Source organism: Ammospiza caudacuta, chromosome 25 (assembly GCF_027887145.1).
Source record: "Ammospiza caudacuta isolate bAmmCau1 chromosome 25, bAmmCau1.pri, whole genome shotgun sequence".
Classification (NCBI taxonomy): domain Eukaryota; kingdom Metazoa; phylum Chordata; class Aves; order Passeriformes; family Passerellidae; genus Ammospiza; species Ammospiza caudacuta.
In genome coordinates, this window is record NC_080617.1 from 7,518,925 (window position 1) to 7,537,352 (window position 18,428).

The 18,428-nt window shown below is 60.7% G+C and overlaps 2 protein-coding genes across 4 annotated transcripts; both read left to right on the forward strand.

Annotated features, from left to right (window-relative positions):
* Positions 1–1,244: 1,244 nt before the first annotated feature.
* Positions 1,245–6,430, forward strand: PIGV (phosphatidylinositol glycan anchor biosynthesis class V). The gene is made up of 5 exons (XM_058819725.1): positions 1,245–1,448; positions 2,236–2,342; positions 3,807–3,960; positions 4,587–5,738; positions 5,826–6,430. Exons 3-5 carry the CDS (start codon positions 3,874–3,876, stop codon positions 6,120–6,122), a joined length of 1,536 nt encoding a protein of 511 aa, XP_058675708.1. The 5' UTR covers positions 1,245–1,448; positions 2,236–2,342; positions 3,807–3,873; the 3' UTR covers positions 6,123–6,430.
* A 397-nt stretch (positions 6,431–6,827) lies between these two features.
* On the forward strand, positions 6,828–18,241 carry ZDHHC18 (zinc finger DHHC-type palmitoyltransferase 18). 3 transcript variants are annotated; one of them, XM_058819726.1, is made up of 10 exons: positions 6,828–7,075; positions 9,005–9,165; positions 10,543–10,692; positions 11,780–11,917; positions 12,305–12,353; positions 12,676–12,778; positions 13,997–14,106; positions 14,756–14,855; positions 16,535–16,626; positions 17,622–18,241. In XM_058819726.1, exons 1-9 carry the CDS (start codon positions 6,828–6,830, stop codon positions 16,574–16,576), a joined length of 1,101 nt encoding a protein of 366 aa, XP_058675709.1. In that variant the 3' UTR covers positions 16,577–16,626; positions 17,622–18,241. The 3 variants fall into 3 exon arrangements, with proteins under 3 accessions (XP_058675709.1, XP_058675711.1, XP_058675710.1); XM_058819728.1 differs by lacking the exon at positions 17,622–18,241 and having other exon boundaries at positions 14,756–15,315; positions 16,535–16,599; XM_058819727.1 differs by lacking the exons at positions 16,535–16,626; positions 17,622–18,241 and having other exon boundaries at positions 14,756–16,127.
* The last annotated feature ends 187 nt before the right edge of the window (positions 18,242–18,428 follow it).

Below are 18,428 nucleotides of genomic sequence, written 5' to 3' on the forward strand. Positions count from 1 at the left end.
TCCCAGAGCCTTCGTTCCTCAGACTTCAGATTCCTGGGAGCGACTGTGCCAAAATCAAAGAGCTTTTTCCTGAAAAGTCTTGTCTGTCAGCAGGAGCGGTGGGAGCTGCTCCTGTCAGGAGAGTCCTTCAGAGGATTGCTCAGAAGGCAGGAACCGTGCTGGGCTTCCTTGGCTTTGGGAAACGCTGGCACCCAGGATTCTGCTGGACTCCGGGGCACCCAAGCTGCCCTGACAGTCCCTTGTGTGTTCCAGGAGCTGAACCTGATGAAAGCAGGTGGGAGTTCTGCTGCTTTTCCTGGACAGAAAGGAGCCAGCAGTGACCTGGAGGCAGGTAATGGCTCACGGCTGGGAGGGAGGAGAGGCAGGAGTGCTCCCCGAGGCCCATTTCACCAGAATTCTGCACCCAGCTAATCCAAGGAGAGGAATTCTGCTCCCTGTCACTTGTGTGGGCACAGCCACAGCAGCTGGGCACTTCTCAAGCTGTGAAATGAAGGGCAGAGATGAGAAATGAGTAAAATGAGAACAGCGTGGCACTGGGGGAGCCACACCTGCCCGCAGTTCAAACCCTTGGTGCTTTGGGCCCGATCTGTACCCAAATCCTTCCATCCCAGGAATTCCTTCACCTTTGGACCCCAGTCACTCTGCCGTTCCCCATTTTTTGCCAGCAAAGAAAAGGTGAGTTCTTCCAAGGCTGATGCCCAGTGAAAGCGCTTAGGGCTCCTTAATGGTTTCTCCTTCAGCCCCGGGTGGATTCGGGCCGGGCCGAACCCTGAGCACTTTACTGAGGGCTCCGGCAGAACTCAAGTTTTCCCCTTTGCTGGCAGAAACGGGGAACGGCAGAGAGGTCGGGCCAGAGAGAGGCGTGTAACGAACTGCCCTAGGAATGGAACGATTCGGCCGCAGATCGTGAGGGATCGGCATTGTGGCCGCCCCGCCCGCGGGGCTGGGAGCGAGGGCCGTCCCCCCGTGCCGTCCCGACACCCCGCAGGGCGCGGCTCCCGCGGGCCCGCCCTGCCGCCCCGGGAGCTTGTGCTGCTGCGGGTGGGACACAGCCCTGGGCCTGTTCCGTTCCCAGCCCCGGTTTCCAGCCCCGGTTCCGGTGCCGGCCCGGCTCCCCCGCCCGCCCTCAACAAAGATGGCGCCGCCCGCCCCTTCCCCGCATGCGCGCGCCGCCGGAAGGGGCGCGGCCGGAAGCTGCGCGCGCAGGGGGCAGTGGGCGGTGCCAGGGGGCCGCGCATGCGCCGCGGGGAGGGGGGCGGGCACTGCTCCCTCTGTATCTCCGCAAGGGGGCGCTGCGGGCCCGGAACCGGCACCGGGATCTGAACCGGGACCGGGACCGGGACGTGAACCGCGACTGGGGCCGGAAACGGGAGCGGGATCTGAGCCGGGACCGGAGCCGGGGTCCCCGCCGCCTTCAGCCCGGCCCCAGGACCGGCAGGAGCCGCACGGTGAGGCCGGAGGGGCCGGGTCGGGCGGGGTTCGCGTCCGGGCAGTGCCGTACGGCCTCGGCGGCGGCAGGAGCGGCACCGGCGGGGCCGGAGGCGGCCCGGGACAGCCCCGTGTGCCCGGGGCCGGTCGGTCCGTGCCCCCTCAGTTTAACGGGAGCTGTCCCTCCCTGGCCTCTGACGCAGAGCGGGCTCCGCTCACCCGTGCGCTGCCGCCCGGGACAGACCCGCTCCCGTTCGCACCCAGACCCGGGGCAGCGCTGCCGCAGCCGGAGCGGGCAGCAGGGATGGCCGAGAGCGCCAGGCCCGCAGGAACAGCACCAGGCAGACGGGAATTCCAAAATCGTCCTGCTTAGAAGGGGTTTAGAACGTGTCTGGAGGGTCTGTTGAGTCTCACAGCAGGCTGGGGAGGTGCCGGTGCCCGGACCGCGCTGGGACGGGAGGTACCGGGTACCCAGACCGCGCTGGGGATGCGGGCGGCAGCATCTCCCGGACCCGGCCGCTGCGGCGGGCGGCTGCTGCCCCCGGCTGGTCCCTGCCCCGCACTGCGGCTGCCCGGAGCCGCCGCTCCCGTCCCGCGCTCCTGCACCGGCCTCCGCTCCGGCCCTGCGCGCATCCCCCTCTCAGCGCCGCTTCCAAACTGAGACGTTTGGAAAACTTCTGATTCGCAGCTGAGAGCCGAGGGAAGCGCAGCACCCAGAGAGGAAAACATCTTTAAATCAGACTTTGCACGTTTTTCTGCTGGAGTATTTTTAACGCCTTTCTCCCTCTCCTTTTTGTGTTCGTGCAGGTGCTGTTTCCCACAGGATTTTTGGGGCAGGGCCACTCCCGACGCTGCGTTCTGGATCCAAACGGGGCTTGTGGGCTGCAGCTCTTTTGAAGGCTTCGCTCTGTAAGGTGTGCTGCGTCGTGACAGGAACAGGCTTTTTAAAGCTGTTTGCTTTGAGCTCTCTTGGCACATTCAGGCGAGGCTTTTTCTCTGCTTTTTGAAAAAAACCTATATTTAAAGTGCCGGGACAATTTCTGCCGCTGTGCTTTAATAGGATTTGCAGCTGTGAATGTGCTTTAAAAGGGTTTACAGCTGGGTTGAAGTGTCCCCTCGCTTAAAATAACGTCACAGCTTCGTGATGCAGGAGAATGTGCCTCCCACCAGTTGCTTTGTGAGTGCTGGGGAGCACAGGGGGAATAGGAGCAACCCCAAAACTTTTATTAGTGGTTAAATAGGAAGCAAAACCCTGTGGTTGGGGATTGGAGCTGTCAGTGAGCCGGTCTGGATCTTGGTTTTTGCCTTGCTGATGATTTGCTCTCTGACCTCTCGTGCAGGTTCAGCCTGGCAGGGTTTTCTCTCCACGATGGCACGAGGGAAATGTCAGTGGTTTTAGGTTGTGGAGCGATGGATTTGGGGCTCTCTGTGTGCTGCAGAGGGCTGGAGCAGACAGAAGGGCAGGATGTGGTGTCATGGCACCCAGCGAGAGCTGTGGGCTTTGTGTTTCTCTAACTGATCAGCAGTTGGTGGCCAGGGAACCAACGGAAGAAATGTTTTATCTTAAAGAGCTGCAGAGCAGATCCTGCCTGCCTGCCATGGTTCAGGGCCAGGGGATCAGAGCTGGGCCACCACGGCACCCAGGATATGCAGGCACTGAACAGAGAGGCTGAAATCCCTCAGGGAGGTTTGCGGGGAGGAGGTGGACAGCTGGATTGAGAATGTGCAGTGTGCCCAACAGACAAGTGCCAGGAGCTTTGCCAAAATAGTGGAGAATTGCAGGTGGTGGCACAGAGTTTGCGTGCTGCCTGTGCTGGGGGAAGCTGTGTGCCCGAGTTCCACCCTGCTCTGGCAGAGCTGCTGCCATGGAACCAGCTGAGTAAATCCATTCCTGGCTTCCCAGGGGCAAACAGGGAGCAGCAGAGAGGAGGGAGCTCCTGGCAGCCCCACTCAGCAACTGCTCACACGGGGGTTACGCTCACAGTCCACAGGAATTCTGTCTCCATTCCAAGAAAAAGAGTCTTAGATCCCATTCACTGGCACTGGATGTGTGTGAGGATGCTTGGCTCCAGCTGCTGGAGCTCCTGCTGAGGCAGCTGAGCAGCCTGTCTGCTCCAGGGATTTACCCCAGCCCGGGCTCAGAGAACATGCAATAGCCTCTCTCCCTCAGTGTCTTGGCCAAGCTTAACAAGTCAGGGATGTTTTTTTCAGTAGGAACAGTATCAAAGAGGTCTCTGCATTATCTCCCAGATCCCTGATCTCTTCCAGAAGCGACTTTCTTGTTGACAGAGACTTGCACCTTTCAAGTGCCTGATAGTAAATAACGGTACAAAATTGACAGAAATCCCTTTCTTTGTCCTCTGTGTTCACCCACCCAGGTTTCCCGAACCGGAAGGAGGATTCCCCTGGCCGCGGTGACCTCCTGAGGCGGTTCCTGGCCGTGGGATGGAGCTGTGGAGCAGGGCAGACCCCCAGCTCCGGGAGGTGGTGTGGTTCGCGCTGCGCTGCCGGGCCCTGGCGCTGCTGCTGCAGGCAAGTCCATCCCCCAGCCAGGGAGCTCTGCTGGGGTTTGCTGCTCCCAGATCCTCCCTGCTGCACCCCAGAGATCCGTGAGCTGCTTCTGCACAATGGGGAGATCTTCCTCTCTGGAGAGCCAACAGACTGTCCACAGCCAGCTTACAGGTTGCTGTTAAGTAAAATTGCATTCATTTCCTCGTGACTTGCTGTGTTTTTATGCTGCTGCTGCAAGACGCTGGTTTGGCTCAAAGTGTGTTTATCCACAGAAAAGGAACAATAATCTCCTCCTGTACATTCCTCATGAGTCTTATTTCCAGAGACATCCTGCTCTGAGCATGGGAGAGCTTGGTTGTGACAGCCAGCACAGAGCCCAATCATAGCCGTGAGCAGCTTTCCCTGGCCACTTCTGCAGGGATTCATGCTGCATCCCAGAGCGTTATTCTGTTGAGATGCAAACACTCCAAAAGGGTTGTGCGTGCACCTTTTCACAGCCTCGTGGGCATCTTGGGCTCCGGCCTTGGTGCCACCCTCACCCCTTGTTGGAGTGCCAGGAGCTCTGGGTACCGGAGCATCTCTGCCAGCCTGCAGCCCTGTCTGCCATCTCTGCCAGCCTCCAGCCCCGCACTCCCCTTGTTTTCCAGGCCGTGTTTAACGCGCTGATCCCGGACCACGCTGCCGACGCCTTCTCCCCGCCGCGGTCGGGCGCGCGGGGCCCGTGGGACGCGCTGCTGGAGCGGCTGCTGGGCGGGCTGGGCCGCTGGGACGCCGAGCATTTCCTGTTCATCGCCGAGCGCGGCTACCTGCTGGAGCACAACTGCGCCTTCCTGCCGCTCTTCCCGCTGGGGCTGCGGCTGCTGGCGGCGCTGCTGCCGTGCCCGGTGCCGCTGCAGCCCCGGGGCCGGCTGCTGCTGGCGGCCGCGCTGCTCAACGCGCTGCTGGCGGTGCTGGCGGCCGCCGCGCTGCTGGCGCTGGGCCGGGCCGTGCTGCGCAGGCCCCGCCAGGCCTTCCTGGCCGCGCTGCTCTTCTCCCTCAGCCCGGCCGGCGTCTTCATGGCCGCGGCCTACTCGGAGAGTGCCTTCGCCGCGCTGGCCTTCGGCGCCATGTGGCAGCTGGAGAAGGGGCGCCGCTGGCTCAGCGCGCTGCTCTTCGCCCTGGCTGCCGGGGCCCGCGCCAACGGGCTGGTCAATGCCGGCTTCGTGCTCTACTCGAGCGTCGGGCGCTTCGTGCTGCAGCTGCAGGGCGCAGCGCTGTCCCTGAGGGAGCTGCCCGTGCTGTGGAAGCAGGCCCTCGGCCTGGTGGCTTCGGCAGCCCTGGCGTGTGCCGGGATTTCCCTGCCTTTTGCCTTGTTCCAGTACTACGCCTACGTGAGGTTCTGCAAGCCCAGCACGGGCCTGGCGCAGGCTGTCCCCGAGGCACTGCTGCAGCTGGCACGGGACAAGGGCTACCGTGTGGCAGGCGTGGGTGAGGCCAAACCCCCCTGGTGCTCCCAGCGCTTCCCCCTGGTCTATTCCTACATCCAGGACGCTTACTGGAACGTGGGCTTTCTAAGGTACTTTGAGCTCAGGCAGATCCCAAATTTCCTGCTTGCTCTGCCTGTCACCCTTCTGTGCTCGTGGGCTGCCTGGACCTACGTCAGCGCAAACCCCCGGCACTGCCTGACTCTTGGTCTGGTGAGGAGCAAGGCTGAAGAGAGGGGAAAGGCAAGAGATGGATTCTGTGGCCCCGCTGCCTTTGTGTACGTGGTGCACAGCACAGCCCTGCTGGCGTTCGGGTTCTTCTGCATGCACGTGCAGGTAGGACAGGGGCGATTCCTTGTCCAGGGGCTGGGGCAGTGACAGCACAGCAGTTTGGGTGATTTCTCCTCTGCTTGTCGTCCCCAGGTGCTGACCCGGTTCCTTGGCTCCTCCTCGCCCATCCTGTACTGGTTCTCAGCTCACCTGCTTTTGGAGCACGAACCTTTACTCTGGAGCACAGGGACTGATAACCCAGCCTCTGGGAAGCCTCCTCTGGGTAAATTTCACAGTTCCTGTGGGAAAGGGACCTCGGACAACCCCGTTGTGAGGCTGCTGCTGAACTGGCGATCGATCACCCCCCTCAGCAAGAGCATCCTGGGGTTCTTCCTGGGCTACTGGCTGCTGGGGCTGGTCCTGCACTGCAACTTCCTCCCGTGGACGTAGCACAGGCCAGAAGTGGGGCAGGCGCTGCTCAGAACTGAAACTCGGCTGCTCTGAAAGCCTGAGGTGGCTGTGGTGACGCTGTCCTTGCAGTTACAAAGGCGTTACTCCTCCGTTACCACTTCCCAGGCGGGATGTTCTCCGTGGTGTGATGCTGCAGCATCCTGCCCCGCTCAGCTGGCATTGCTGACGGCCAAAATTCCCATCCCCTGTCTGGGATGGGGAATACACCTGGGCTCCTGCATCTCCCGGGGGGATGCTCTGATGGATTTGGGATGTGCTGTGGGCACGGCAGGGAGGGTCCAGCTGCCCTGAGCTGCTCAGACTGTTCCGGTTCCTTTTCCGTGGTGCCGGTTCCGGGCTCCGAGCCAGGCTGGGCAAGGGCACGGCGGGGGTGGCGGGCGCTGCGGGGGCACATGCACGACCCCAATAAACGTGAAAGTTACCGGACAAGCGGTCAGCCCGCTCCGCCGGGCCGGGCTCGGGGCAGGGGCCGGGGCCGGGGTCCGAGTCGGGGTCGCGGGTTCCGCTGCCGGGTTCGGTGCCGGGCCGGGCCCGCTGCGCTCCCGGTGTGGCGGCGGGGCCGACAGGGGGCGCTGTGCGGCGGGGCGGGGCCGGGCCGGGATCGGGGCCGGGCCGGGGCTCGGGGCGGGACCGGCGGGGCCGGGATCGGGGCCGGGCCGGGGCTCCGGGCGCCGCGGCGCGGCCATGAAGGACTGCGAGTACCGGCAGATCTCGCCCGGGGCGGCGGCGACGCCGGGCCCGGGCCCGGGCGGGCCGGCGGCCGCGGCCCCGCCGGCCGGAGCGGCGCGGCGGCCCCGCAGGAAGTGGGAGGTGTTCCCGGGCCGCAACCGCTTCTACTGCGGCGGCCGCCTCATGCTGGCGCGGCACAGCGGCGTCTTCGCCCTCACGCTCGGCCTCATCCTGGCCACCAGCGGCCTCTTCTTCGCCTTCGAGTGAGTGTGGGCCCGGCGGGCTCGGCGCCCCGGAGCCGTGCGGGCTCCGCGCCTCGGGGCCGCCCCTGGCGGCTGCTTGTCCCCCCGTTAAGGCCTGCCGGGGTTAGCTGCACCCCACGCTGGCCCCGGGCCGGAGGGAGGTGGGCTGGGGGTCCCCTTTTCCCCTGGGATCCCCGCTGTCCCTGCTGCCCGCTGCCCTTCCCCACGGTACAGCCCCCAGAGCCCCTTTGCAGCAGTCAGTGCCCCATCACCTGTGCCCAGGTGTGTTTGTGGTGGGCAGGGGTCGTTCTGCGCCTTGTTTGCTCAGGCTGGCCCCAGGGAGGGGTTTAACGTCCCCCTAGGATGCCCCCCTGGCCTTTAAATACAGCCCGCAGGTCTCCCCTTTTGCTCCCAAGAAGAGAATTGGCCCGAAATTGCACCCAGGAAACCCCCAAGGCTCGTGGGCTTTGTCCACCACTGAGATCTAGGAGCAGTGTTCTAAATGGTGAAACCCTTTGGGGTCCCACCTGGAGGGTCTGCCCTGGAGCTGGGCCCCCATTGTGCAGCACAGTCTGGGGAATCGGGAGCTGCATCTTTCCTTTCCTTTGGAGGCTGGTCCAGGGAAGCTCCCTGCTCCTGCAGCCCGAGGGAGGGGGAGCCAGGAGCATCCCGGTGTGTCCTGTGCTGCCCTGGGGGCTGGGGAAGGAGCACCCTGCGTTCCTGACGCCTCGGAGGGTTCTGGTGTCCTGCCTGTCTCTGTCCCGGGAGGGATGGGAGCCGCTTTTCCCTGGAGCAGGGGGAGCCGCGCCTGCCTTTGGGTCTCGGCGTTATCCCTGCAAGGCTCGGAGCAGAGCTGCCCCAGCCTGCTGGCGGGGAGATGAAAGTGCTTGATCGGATTAGAGGCTCTGAGGAGTCAGATGAGCTGAAAGGGACAGGCAGCTGCGGCAGGCAGGCACGGCATCCCAATGGAAAAACCCTTTCTCAGCATCATCCGTGCCCTGACAGCTCCGTGCCAGGTCGGGGGCCGACGGGCGGCTCAGCACAGCGAGGGCTTTGTGTTCCGGGCAGAGCACACAGGACATCTGCTCTGCCTCCCTTCTTGCCGAGTCACCCTCTCGTGCTTGAGGATGCCCTGGGGCTCTCCCAAGTTGTTGTTTTTGCAGGATGCCTCTGTGGCACAGGCTCCAGTTTGCTGGGTGTACAGCAAATACGTCTGTCTGTGTCTGCATTTCATGGTTTCTGTGGGAAAACCTGGCACAGGTGCCCAGAGCAGCTGGGGCTGCCCCTGGATCCCTGGAAATGTCCTAGACCAGGCTGGACAGGGCTTGGAGCAGCCTGGGACAGTGGAAGATGTCCCTGCCATGGCAGGGGTGGCATGGGATGGTGTTTAAGGTCCAAACCATTTGGGGATTCTATGATTTGTGTGATTGTTGTTCCCTAGTGGGGCAGAGTGGGCTCTGGAGGTTCTCTCAGGAAAGGGCTGACAACAGGCTCACATCTCTCCTTTCACTGACCTTTCTGTGGATGTCTGAGGGGCTCAGGCTTGGACTGAAGGGGTTTTGTTGCTTGGTGGGTGCTTTGTTCTGGACAGCTGAGCTGGGGAGGTGAAACAAAAGTTGCTTAATCCTCTCAGATTGCTGCAGAGCCTGAGCACTGCCTGCAGCCCTCGGGGCTGGGGCAGCCCATCATGTGCTGGCTCTGGGTGCTCTGCAGGAGGGGACAGTGGCTCTGTGTGTGCAGGGTTGTGTCCTCTGCTGTCCTCAGCTGCTGCCTGTGGGTAACAGAGCTGCCCTGGCGTGGGGTGTGATCACACCAGCCCCATCTCTGCAAAACCAGCCCCAGGCTGGCTGCTGAGCCCACTGCCCCGTGATAGTCATGGCGTGATGTCCCAGCTGACAGCGGGTCTGTGCAACGATTGATAACAATTCCATTTTATTTATCTTCCAACAGCTGCCCCTTCCTTGCCAGTCACCTGACCCTGGCCATCCCCATCATCGCCGCCGTCCTCTTCTTCTTTGTCATCAGCTGCCTGCTCCAGACGAGCTTCAGGGACCCAGGGATCCTGCCCAGAGCCACCCCCAGCGAGGCTGCGGACCTGGAGAGGCGAATTGGTGAGAGCTCTGGTCCCTGTGTTTAGCTCTGTGTGTGTCTGTGCACCCTCCAGGCTCAGTGAGGCCCCTTCTTTGGGTCTTGGCTCCTTTGGGTTTGTCCAGGGGGGAGAAAAATCCAGAGTATCAGATTGTGGGGCTTGACAGTGTTTACCAGTCGTGATGAGAGGTGCAACAAGCTCCTCTGGCAGTGCCTCAGAGAGGATCTGCAAAGCAGCTCAGCTGCTTTTTGCTCCTGTCCAGTCCCAGCTTTTTCCCAGGCAGCAGAGTTGAAGGACAATTAATGCTTTTTGATATTGCCATTGAGCCTGCTGTGCTGCAAGGTGTTCTTTAGAGTAGACTGATGTTTGTCCTCTTCTGAAAACTGCTCTGTCACGCTGGTCTGGGGACAGCCAAGGAGCTCAGGACGTTGTTGATGTGACAGGTTGGAGCAAATGCTTTAGCAGAGCTGATGTGACACAGCTTGAATCTGTCCTGCTGAAGACAGATGCAAGGCAGTAATTCTACATCTGACTTTAAAGATGGTTTTTAAATATCCCCCAGAGTGGTGATCCACGTTTCTATTTATAAGGGCCTAAAGCAGTAATCTGGCTGCAGATGCTGCCTGATGTGCCAGCTGTTACTGCTAATATAATCCACTTATTATCCTCTTAACATGCTCGCTATTGCATCACTGTTTTCAAAGAATTCCTCACAGTTGGAAAGGTACTTTTTTGGGAGTGACTAAAAGGAATAACCCCCAAAACTGCAAATATGATACCAGGGGTTTCCAGCTCTTGCTGTGTATAGGAACAGTCTCCAGCCCCCAGGGAATAATGGAGTGCCAGCACACAGAGATGTAACTTGCAATGCCCCTAAAAATCCTCAGTTTAAACCTGGAGGAGGAGGAACCCTCCTGTGCTATGAACACAAACATGTCAAATTCCAGGGAATCTACTGGAGCACTCGAGACCTGCTGCTGTCCTTCCCCACAGTGATGGAGGCGAGTCCCTGCAGGCTGTGGGGGGACAGGCTGTGTGCTGGCAGTGCCAGGGATGCTCCTGTGGCAGAGCCACACGTGCCTGCACAGCCAGGCTGCCTGGTGTGACCTGCTGGACACGCAGAGATGAGCTGGTGTTCCTGGGCTGCTGCTTCACACTCACTGTTTGTAAATTGCTTGATGTTCCACAGCACTGGGCGCTCACTGCTTCCTCTTGGCATCCCAGCAGCATCAGCACTGAACAAAGACAGGCCATAAATAATGCTGGAGCTGACTGCAGCTCTTGGCTGCCCACCCTGCAACAAATCCTGTGCGCTGTTAAAGCCAGGAGAGCGTGTGCCAACCCCTGCCCCCGCTGGGAGGTGGCACAGGGCTGTGAGTGTCCCTCCTTGTCCCTGCAGACAGCATGGGCAGCTCCACATACCGTCCCCCAGCCCGCACCATGGAGGTGGTGATCAACAAGTACGTGGTGAAGCTCAAGTACTGCTACACCTGCAAGATGTTCCGGCCGCCGCGCACCTCGCACTGCAGCGTCTGCGACAACTGCGTGGGTGAGCAGGGCTGAGCTGGGCAGCAAACCGCGTGTCCCGAGCTGGGAGGGACCCACAGGCACCCCTGGGGGAAAGCTGGGCAGCAAATAGGGTGTCCTGAGCTGGGAGGGACCCACAGGCACCGCTGGGGGAAAGCTGGGCAGCAAACAGGGTGTCCTGAGCTGGGAGGGACTCACTGGGGGAAAGCTGGGCATCAAACAGGGCATCCTGAGCTGGGAGGGACCCACAGGCACCACTGGGGGGAAGCTGGGCATCAAACAGGGCATCCTGAGCTGGGAGGGACTCACTGGGGGGAAGGTGGGCATCAAACAGGGTGTCCTGAGCTGGGAGGGACCCACAGGCACCACTGGGGGGAAGCTGGGCATCAAACAGGGTGTCCTGAGCTGGGAGGAACTCACTGGGGGGAAGGTGGGCATCAAACAGGGCATCCTGAGCTGGGAGGGACCCACAGGCACCACTGATCCTCCTGACCCTGCCCAGACACCCCAAAATCCCACCCTGGCCATCCCTGGCAGCGCTGTCCAAATGTTCCTGGAGCTCTGGCAGCCTTGGGGCTGTGCCCATTCCCTGGGGAGCCTGGGCAGTGCCAGCACCCTCTGGGGAAGAACCTTGTCCCAATATCGAGCCTTGTCCCTGCCCCTGCCCTGACACAGCTCCATCCCTTCCCTCTGGTCCTGTCACTGGTCCTGTCACTTGTGTTCCTGGACACATTGCTTTTTGCTTCTCCTGAAGGATTATGAAACAGGATACTGCATGGTCTGTCTCCTTTGCATTTAAATTGGAAGCAGCACTAGTGCAGTGTCTCAGGACAAGGGGCAGCACATCCAAGACTCCCTGGCTCTGTTTTCCCTGGTTTTGGGAGGAGGGTTCTGTAAACAAACACAAGGTTTGCTGCAGGCTCCTCAGTGTGTGTGGCCAGGCTGGTACAGCCACCATGGAATCTTTGTGCCTCTCACTGCTGCACAGGGGTTCTGCCCTCGGGGTGCAGATGGGTTTGCAGCTCCTCATTTTGGGGGGCTGAGCAGAGTGTGCTCCGTGCTGGGTGTGGGGTGGCAGGAGCCCTCCTCACCTGGAGCCTTTGTTGCAGAGAGGTTCGATCACCACTGCCCCTGGGTGGGCAACTGCGTGGGCAAGCGCAACTACCGCTACTTCTACGCCTTCATCCTGTCCCTGTCCTTCCTCACCGCCTTCATCTTCGCCTGCGTCGTCACCCACCTCACCCTGCGTAAGTCCTGCCCGGGGGCTGTGGCTGCAGCTCAGCTCTGCTCCCTGCTCCATGGGACAGGAGGGTCTGTGGGGTTACACCAGGGATCTGAGGGATTAGAGGGTCCCACGGGTCTGCTTCACCTCGCTGCAGAGGGGCTCTGGGGGCTGGGGAGGGGATTTGCTTCCCAGAGCAGGTGAGCTGCTCTTACCCTGGCAGGGAAGGTGACTTTGCCACCAGCTCCAAATCTCCTGGAGCCGTGTCCCTGCACTGGCATTCCTGCAGCATCCCAGACTGCAGGTGTTCCTCAGCACACAGACACAGCCACACAGCCCACGGGGTGGAGTTCTGGCTGCAGGGGCAGGGCTGCTGCTGGGATGCCATTCCTTGTTCTCTCTTGCTTTGCAGGCTCTCAGAGGGATGGGTTCCTGGCCACTCTGAAGACAACCCCTGCGAGATATCCTTCTGCTGGCAGCAGCTGCTCGGGGTGCCTTGCGCTGCTAATCACTGACAGAGAGGGGCCAGGAGCTCTTTGCACATCACCCTGGTGTCCCTTCCCCAAAGTAATTTAGTCCCCTGGCTACCTGGAACTAAGGGTGGGTTGTTTCCCACTTTGCAGGTTTAGGTGGAGAGGGAAGAGCTGGAGCAGGCTGTGCCTTGGTGGATCCCTGCAAGCCAGCTCAGGGAATGGGAAGCTTGCCCAAACCTCCCCAGACAGTCCTCTGCCTCTCCTTGAAGGATGATTTTGTTCCTTGAGACTTCCTTGACTTCTGTTTCACTGTGCTGGAGCTGGTGATTTGTTTTTTCTCAGTCTGGTCCATTTTGGGCCTCTCAGGTTTTCACACTTACTTGGTCGCCTCCAACCTGACGACGAACGAAGATGTAAGTACCTGGATGCCTGTGACCCATCCTGAGCAGCTCTCAGGGCATTCTTGGCTGCCCCAGTGCAGTGTTTCATGTCTGTGATTCCCCAGTGCAGAGCACACAGCCTGTGCCCACGGCTGCACTTTCAGGTGCAGCAGTTAGAGCCATCACGTGTGTGTTTTTTCCAGTCTGTTTGTGGCCTTGCTTAAAATTAGGAGTTGTGAGATTAAAAAAGGGAGGCTGGCCCAGGGGAGTATTTGGGTGTGAGCTTGGTGATCTGAATTCAGCATCCCGTGTAACCACGGGTTTCCTCTGAGACCCTGGGCCAGTCCCTTTGTGTCTGGCAGTTCCTCATCTCTAATTAGAAAGCAATCTACAGACATCTGATGAGATTTGCCTTCAAATCTGGGCTGTGCACAGGCTCCAAGGACCAAATGAGTGCCCTGAGTGGGGCAGATTGTATGGAAAAGCAGGATCTGTCTGATCCTCAGAATCACAATTCGCCCTTCTGGCCAGAAGTACCTGTAATCCTTGCTGGGAGCTTCCAGCACTGCAGAAAGTGTGTTTGCATCCCTTTTGGTTTTGCTTTTTCCCTTTTCCCCTCCACCTTACATTCAGAGGTGTGGCAGAACTGCTCAGGGCTGTGTGGGTGAAGCTCACAGTTTGTACCCAGCTCTGGGAGCACCGTGGCTCCAGCCTCGTGCTGCAGCTGGGGGGAGGAAGCAAAACAAGAGGAGGAAATGTGCTGGTGGAGGTGCTGGTGCTGCTTCAGTGCAGCCTGAGGCAGCTGTGGCAGCTGCCCAGCCCCTGTGCCACAGCCAGTTTCAGAGCAGGCCTGGGGACAGAGGAGCCCCTGGGCTGGGAATCCCCTGGCTGTTTGTTTGTGCAGCCCGAGGGAGCAGAGCCCTGCTCTGGTGGGTGCCAGCCTGGGGACCACGAGGGCAGCAGGAGGACGGGGCGGTGTGGCAGGTGGTGACAGGGGTGACAGCAGTGACAGTGACATTGCTGTGCAGTGGTGACAGCAGTGACATTGCTGTGCAGCACGGGGAGGGCACAGCTTGGGAGCTCTGCAGCTGCAGGGCTGCACTTCAGCAGAGGCAGCACGTGGCTGTTTGTGCCTGCAGGTGTCCTCCCCGTGCTCTGGGACAAACCTTCCACCCCTGCACGCATCCACTGTTGTTGTGTCACTGTCTGCTCTCCATCCTTCCCCTCCTGATCTCTGTCCATCCCTTTCAGATCAAGGGCTCCTGGTCAAACAAGAGGGGCTCGGAGTTTGCCAATCCCTACAGCCATAAAAGCATCCTCACAAACTGCTGTGCAGTGCTGTGTGGACCCTTCTACCCCAGGTAAGAGCACTGGGAATTGCCCCCTGCCATGGGAGAGCACAGGACAGCTGCAGCTTGTCACAGGATGGGGCAGCTGGGCAGGGTCAGGCCCTGCTCTGCTCCTCACCTCTGAGAGCCTGCCTGGAGCTCCCAGCCTGTTGGGGATGTGGGGATCCCTGGGGGATCCAGGCTGGAGTCCTGGAGCAACTCTGTGGTGCTGACAGCAGCACAGTAAAGTGTGGTTTATATTTTGTGGTTTATATTTTGTATCAGGCCCTGCTCTCTGCAGTGTCCCCAGGCTTTGTGGTGGGTTCAGAGGTGCCAAAAGGCAGGGCTGCCATTCAGAGCTGGTCAATCTGTGCATTCAGGGAGCCAGGCTGGGAGGTTGTGGGGAGGAGAACAATGTTCTACTCCAGTTTGTTCCTCTTTCATGGTGCTTTCATGTTGTGAAGCCCTTTGGCCAGTTCCCCTTCGGGTTGTGGTGGCCCCTGGGCTGGGGTCTGTGGCTCATGGGAGGGGTCTGTGGCTCATGGGCTGGGGTCTGTGGCCTGCTGGGCAGCAACCCTGTGCTGTGCTCTGCAGCTCCTGGGAGAGGAGCCTTCCCTGTGGCCTGCGAGCTCCCAGCTTCAGTCTTTGCTCCCTGAACTGCTCTTCCCTTCCTGTTTTGCAGTTTGATAGACAGAAGAGGATTTGTCCAGCCAGATGTCGGGACCCCGTCCAGTCCCAAGAGTGAAATCCCTTCCCTTGGAGCCAAAACTGACACCAGCATGGTAGGAGGCATTCCCTAGCAGTGCTGTGATGTGCCCAGTGCCTGCTGTGCCTGCACCTTGCTCCAGCCAGTTCCTTCCCCTGCCTCATGCCCGGCCTCAGGCGGGCAGCCCTGGCACCCAGAGCTGCCAAAGACTCGAGCCATGCGTTGCCTTCTTTTTTTTACATTTATTTATTACTTTTTGTTCATTTGTTTCACTGTGAGGTGGCCTGTCAGGGGTGTTGCCTGACAGAGCCCAACAGCTTGTGGGACCCTTGGACTCGTGCTGGAACAGGGGGTCCCCAGGAGCCCCCAGACCCTGAGCTCCAGGGAATTGCTGTGATTCCTGCTGGGAATGAGATGGGCCAAGGCTGGGAGGTGGCACTGGCAGATGGTTCCCACTCGGGGCTGGGCTGGAGGAGGTGTCACCTCCCTGGTGCCCCTGTGAGCTCCATCAACACTCCCTGTTCCCCTGGAGGCAGGTGAGGATGTCCTGGGTGCTCCCTGCTGCTCCTGTGCTGCCTGGGGCTGTGCTTTGGCCCTGCCAGTTGGTCAGACACGTTTCGCAGCAAGGACACGAGGCAGGGGACCCTCCTCTAGCAGGGAAGAAGAAACACTCTGTGCTCTGTGACTCTCAGGAGATGCACAAGGCTGCAGGGGTCAGGTCTGGGAGCTGGAGCTCCCCAGGGTTGTGTCCTGTCTGTGGGAGACCAAGAGGCAGCAGAAAAGTGTGTGAATTCCTGAGGGTCCTGAATTCCTGAACTGCACCTGAATTCCCTCCCAGGTGGGGTTTCACGAGGAAGCAGTGAGGGGTGCTGGTCTCTGATAAGCTCATGTGTGCTCTTGGTTTGGGTTTCTGAGCAGCAGAGCGTCCCCAGGGCTGTCCCCAGTGCCCTGGGAGCCGTTCCAGCTGCTCATCCCTGAGCACCCTCTGCACCCAGGCAGCCAGCTCCGTGTCCCTGGGCTGAGGGCAGAGTCACAAACCTTGTAGCAATACTTGAATCGTGTTACTCGAAGCTGCTGGATATTTTTGCACAATTTGTAGGACTTTTTTCTACGTAGAACATTTTCTGTGCTGTGCAGGGAGCGCTGTGCACGCTGGCACCGGGGCAGAGGCTCACAGTGCCGTGCTGCCTGTCAGGTTTCCTTGGATCAGACAGACCAGTCTCACCCTCGGGCAGGGGCAGCACATTCTGGGGGCAGCCCAGCCCCCTGAGCTCACCAGCGTCGTGCTTTGTACTCTGCAAGTGCCTGTGCCAGGGGGATGGCAGAGGAGCAGTGAGGAGGGGGTACCAGGGGCCAGGCTCCTTCCTGTTTTTATTTAAACCAGTTTCCTTTGTTACTCAATAAAACTTTATTTTGAAAGAGTTAACTGCTTGGATGATTATTTCCTCCTTGGAGACAGAAGGGGGCAGGTGTGTCCCGGTGTTTGGCATCTCCCAGGTGCCAGCTGCACTCTGTTGGGCTCAGGCCTCACCTGGAAGCTCCTGCAGGGAGGGATGAGCAGCAGCTGGCGCTGCTGTGGCTCCTCTGGAGTGAAGGGAATTTGCTGTCCCACATTTCCAGGCTGGGCAGGGGCTCATCCCCTCCTGCTGCTGTCACCTCAGTGTCCTGTCTCCAGCTGGCACCTGTGCCCCATCTGTGCCAGCCCTGTGGCCCCGTGGCAGGTGTGAGGTGCATAACCTCTGGTGTCTTCCCCAGGAGGATGCCTGCCAGGACTTTGCCATTTCCTGCACAGCCTGACGGGATTTGCCCCTCCTCGGACGTTTGCCCTGATTTCTGAGGGTTGGCTGGTAAGAAAGTGCTTCCATCTCCCTCTCACCACTGCAGCCACCCATCCTCACTGCATGACAGCTCTGAGCTCAGAGCCCATCATCCCAGCCGTGCTGCCATGCCTGTGTCCCATCCATCCCACCAGAATCCCACCCACGGGGCACGGTGCCAGGGCTGGGGGTCAGGGGGCACAGGAACGCTTTGCCACAAGAGGAGAGGTTTGGTTTTTCCTGGCTTTGTGCTGGGCTGGAGCCACCTGGTCTGCATGGGGACATTGTGGGACATTGTGTGACACTGTGGGACACTGGGACACTGTGTGACACTCTGGGACACGTGTGGGACATTGTGTGACACTGTGTGGACACTGTGTGACGTTGTGGGACGCTGTGTGACATTGGGGACACTGTGTGACACTGTGGGGCACTGGGACACTGTGTGACACGTGTGGGACATTGTGTGACACTGTGTGGACACTGTGTGACATTGGGGACACTGTGTGACACTGTGGGGCACTGGGACACTGTGTGACACTGTGTGACGCTGTGGGACGCTGTGTGACACTGTGGGGCACGTGTGGCAGAGGGCTCTGCAGCCCGGGGCCCAGCCTGCCGTGGCTGTGTGAGGGAAGCCCAGCCAAGCAGAGCTTTGGTGTTTGGAGGAGCCGTGGCCCCTGGGTGGGTCTGGACCCCCATCCCTGACCCGTTCTGTGGCCTGGGTGACCCCTCTGGCCCCTCTGCCCGTTTTCCTCTCTGCAGCACCCGGTTCCCCCTCCTGTGGCCAAGGTAAGTTCCTTCGGGGCACTTGGCATGGGATGTGTCGCCTGTGGGCCGTGAGCTGCCCCTCTGCCCCTCCCTGCAGCCCCCCGAGGGCTCCTGAGCCCCCTCCTCCCTGTGCCCCAGCCCTGCCAGTGGGCCTGGCTGCTCACCCTGCTCCTGCTGCTCCCCAGCTCCATTTCTGGCACTAACTCTCTCTTTCTCTTCTCCCCTCTGCTCGGCCTCGCTCCGGGCGGATCCAGCGCCGCGAGCAGCAGCCTGAGCCTCTCGTGGGGCGCCCACGGGAGCCGAGCCCGCAGCCATGACCACCGGAGTGCCTCCGCTCCCTCCCTCCGTCCCTCGTGCCCGGGGCGGCGGCAGCGGAGCCCAAAGCCATAGAGCCCCCGCAGCGAGGAGAGCGGTGAAGGAGCGCAGTGCCGTGCCGTGCCGTGCCGTGCCGTGCCGTGCCGAGCCAAGCCGAGCCGAGCCCGGCCACCGCTGGGCGCTCCGTGCCGGTGCCTCCCCGCCTGGAAATGTCGTGGTTGGCGTCCCAAGGGGATTTTGGAAGGAGCAGGACCTCTCCAGAGCATTTACAGCCAAACCGGGGGCACCAAACCCTCCCAGCCCCTCCAAGCCGTGTCCGTGTGCCACAGGACTTTCCCGATGGGAATCCGTACCTGGTCAGTTCATCCTGCAGCCCCCGGGCCAGCTCCCCTGCCAGCCTCATCCCAGCACGGCTCTGGATTTAGGGGAAGGGGCTCCAGCACCTTGAGCAGCCTCCACGGGCTGAGAGCTGAGTGGGCAGCCAGGCCTGCCCCAGCCCTGTAGGATTCACCGTCTGTTTATGCCTTTTACTTTTGTAACAAAATGAAAGTTTCTCCTATTTAGCGTCCTCTGTGTCTGGCTCTGCTCGGCGGGTGGAGGGGAGCGGCTCCTGCCTGGGCAGGCCCGAGCAGAGCCGAGGGAAGCCACCGAGGGCTGGCCCTGCTGCTGTGCCATCAGCCCTGGGGACGGGAGCCAGGAGCTCCCCACACCGGGCTGTGGCACAGAATGGGGCTGATCTGTGCCCA

Coding starts and splice junctions, on each gene's coding strand:
- PIGV (XM_058819725.1), top strand. CDS start 3,874: ATGGAGCTGTGGAGCAGGGCAGACCCCCAGCTCCGGGAGGTGGTGTGG. Junction 3,961..4,586: donor CCCTGGCGCTGCTGCTGCAG/GCAAGTCCATCC, acceptor CTTGTTTTCCAG/GCCGTGTTTAACGCGCTGAT. Junction 5,739..5,825: donor TCTTCTGCATGCACGTGCAG/GTAGGACAGGGG, acceptor TGTCGTCCCCAG/GTGCTGACCCGGTTCCTTGG.
- ZDHHC18 (XM_058819726.1), top strand. CDS start 6,828: ATGAAGGACTGCGAGTACCGGCAGATCTCGCCCGGGGCGGCGGCGACG. Junction 7,076..9,004: donor GGCCTCTTCTTCGCCTTCGA/GTGAGTGTGGGC, acceptor ATCTTCCAACAG/CTGCCCCTTCCTTGCCAGTC. Junction 14,856..16,534: donor CCAAAACTGACACCAGCATG/GTAGGAGGCATT, acceptor TGTCTTCCCCAG/GAGGATGCCTGCCAGGACTT.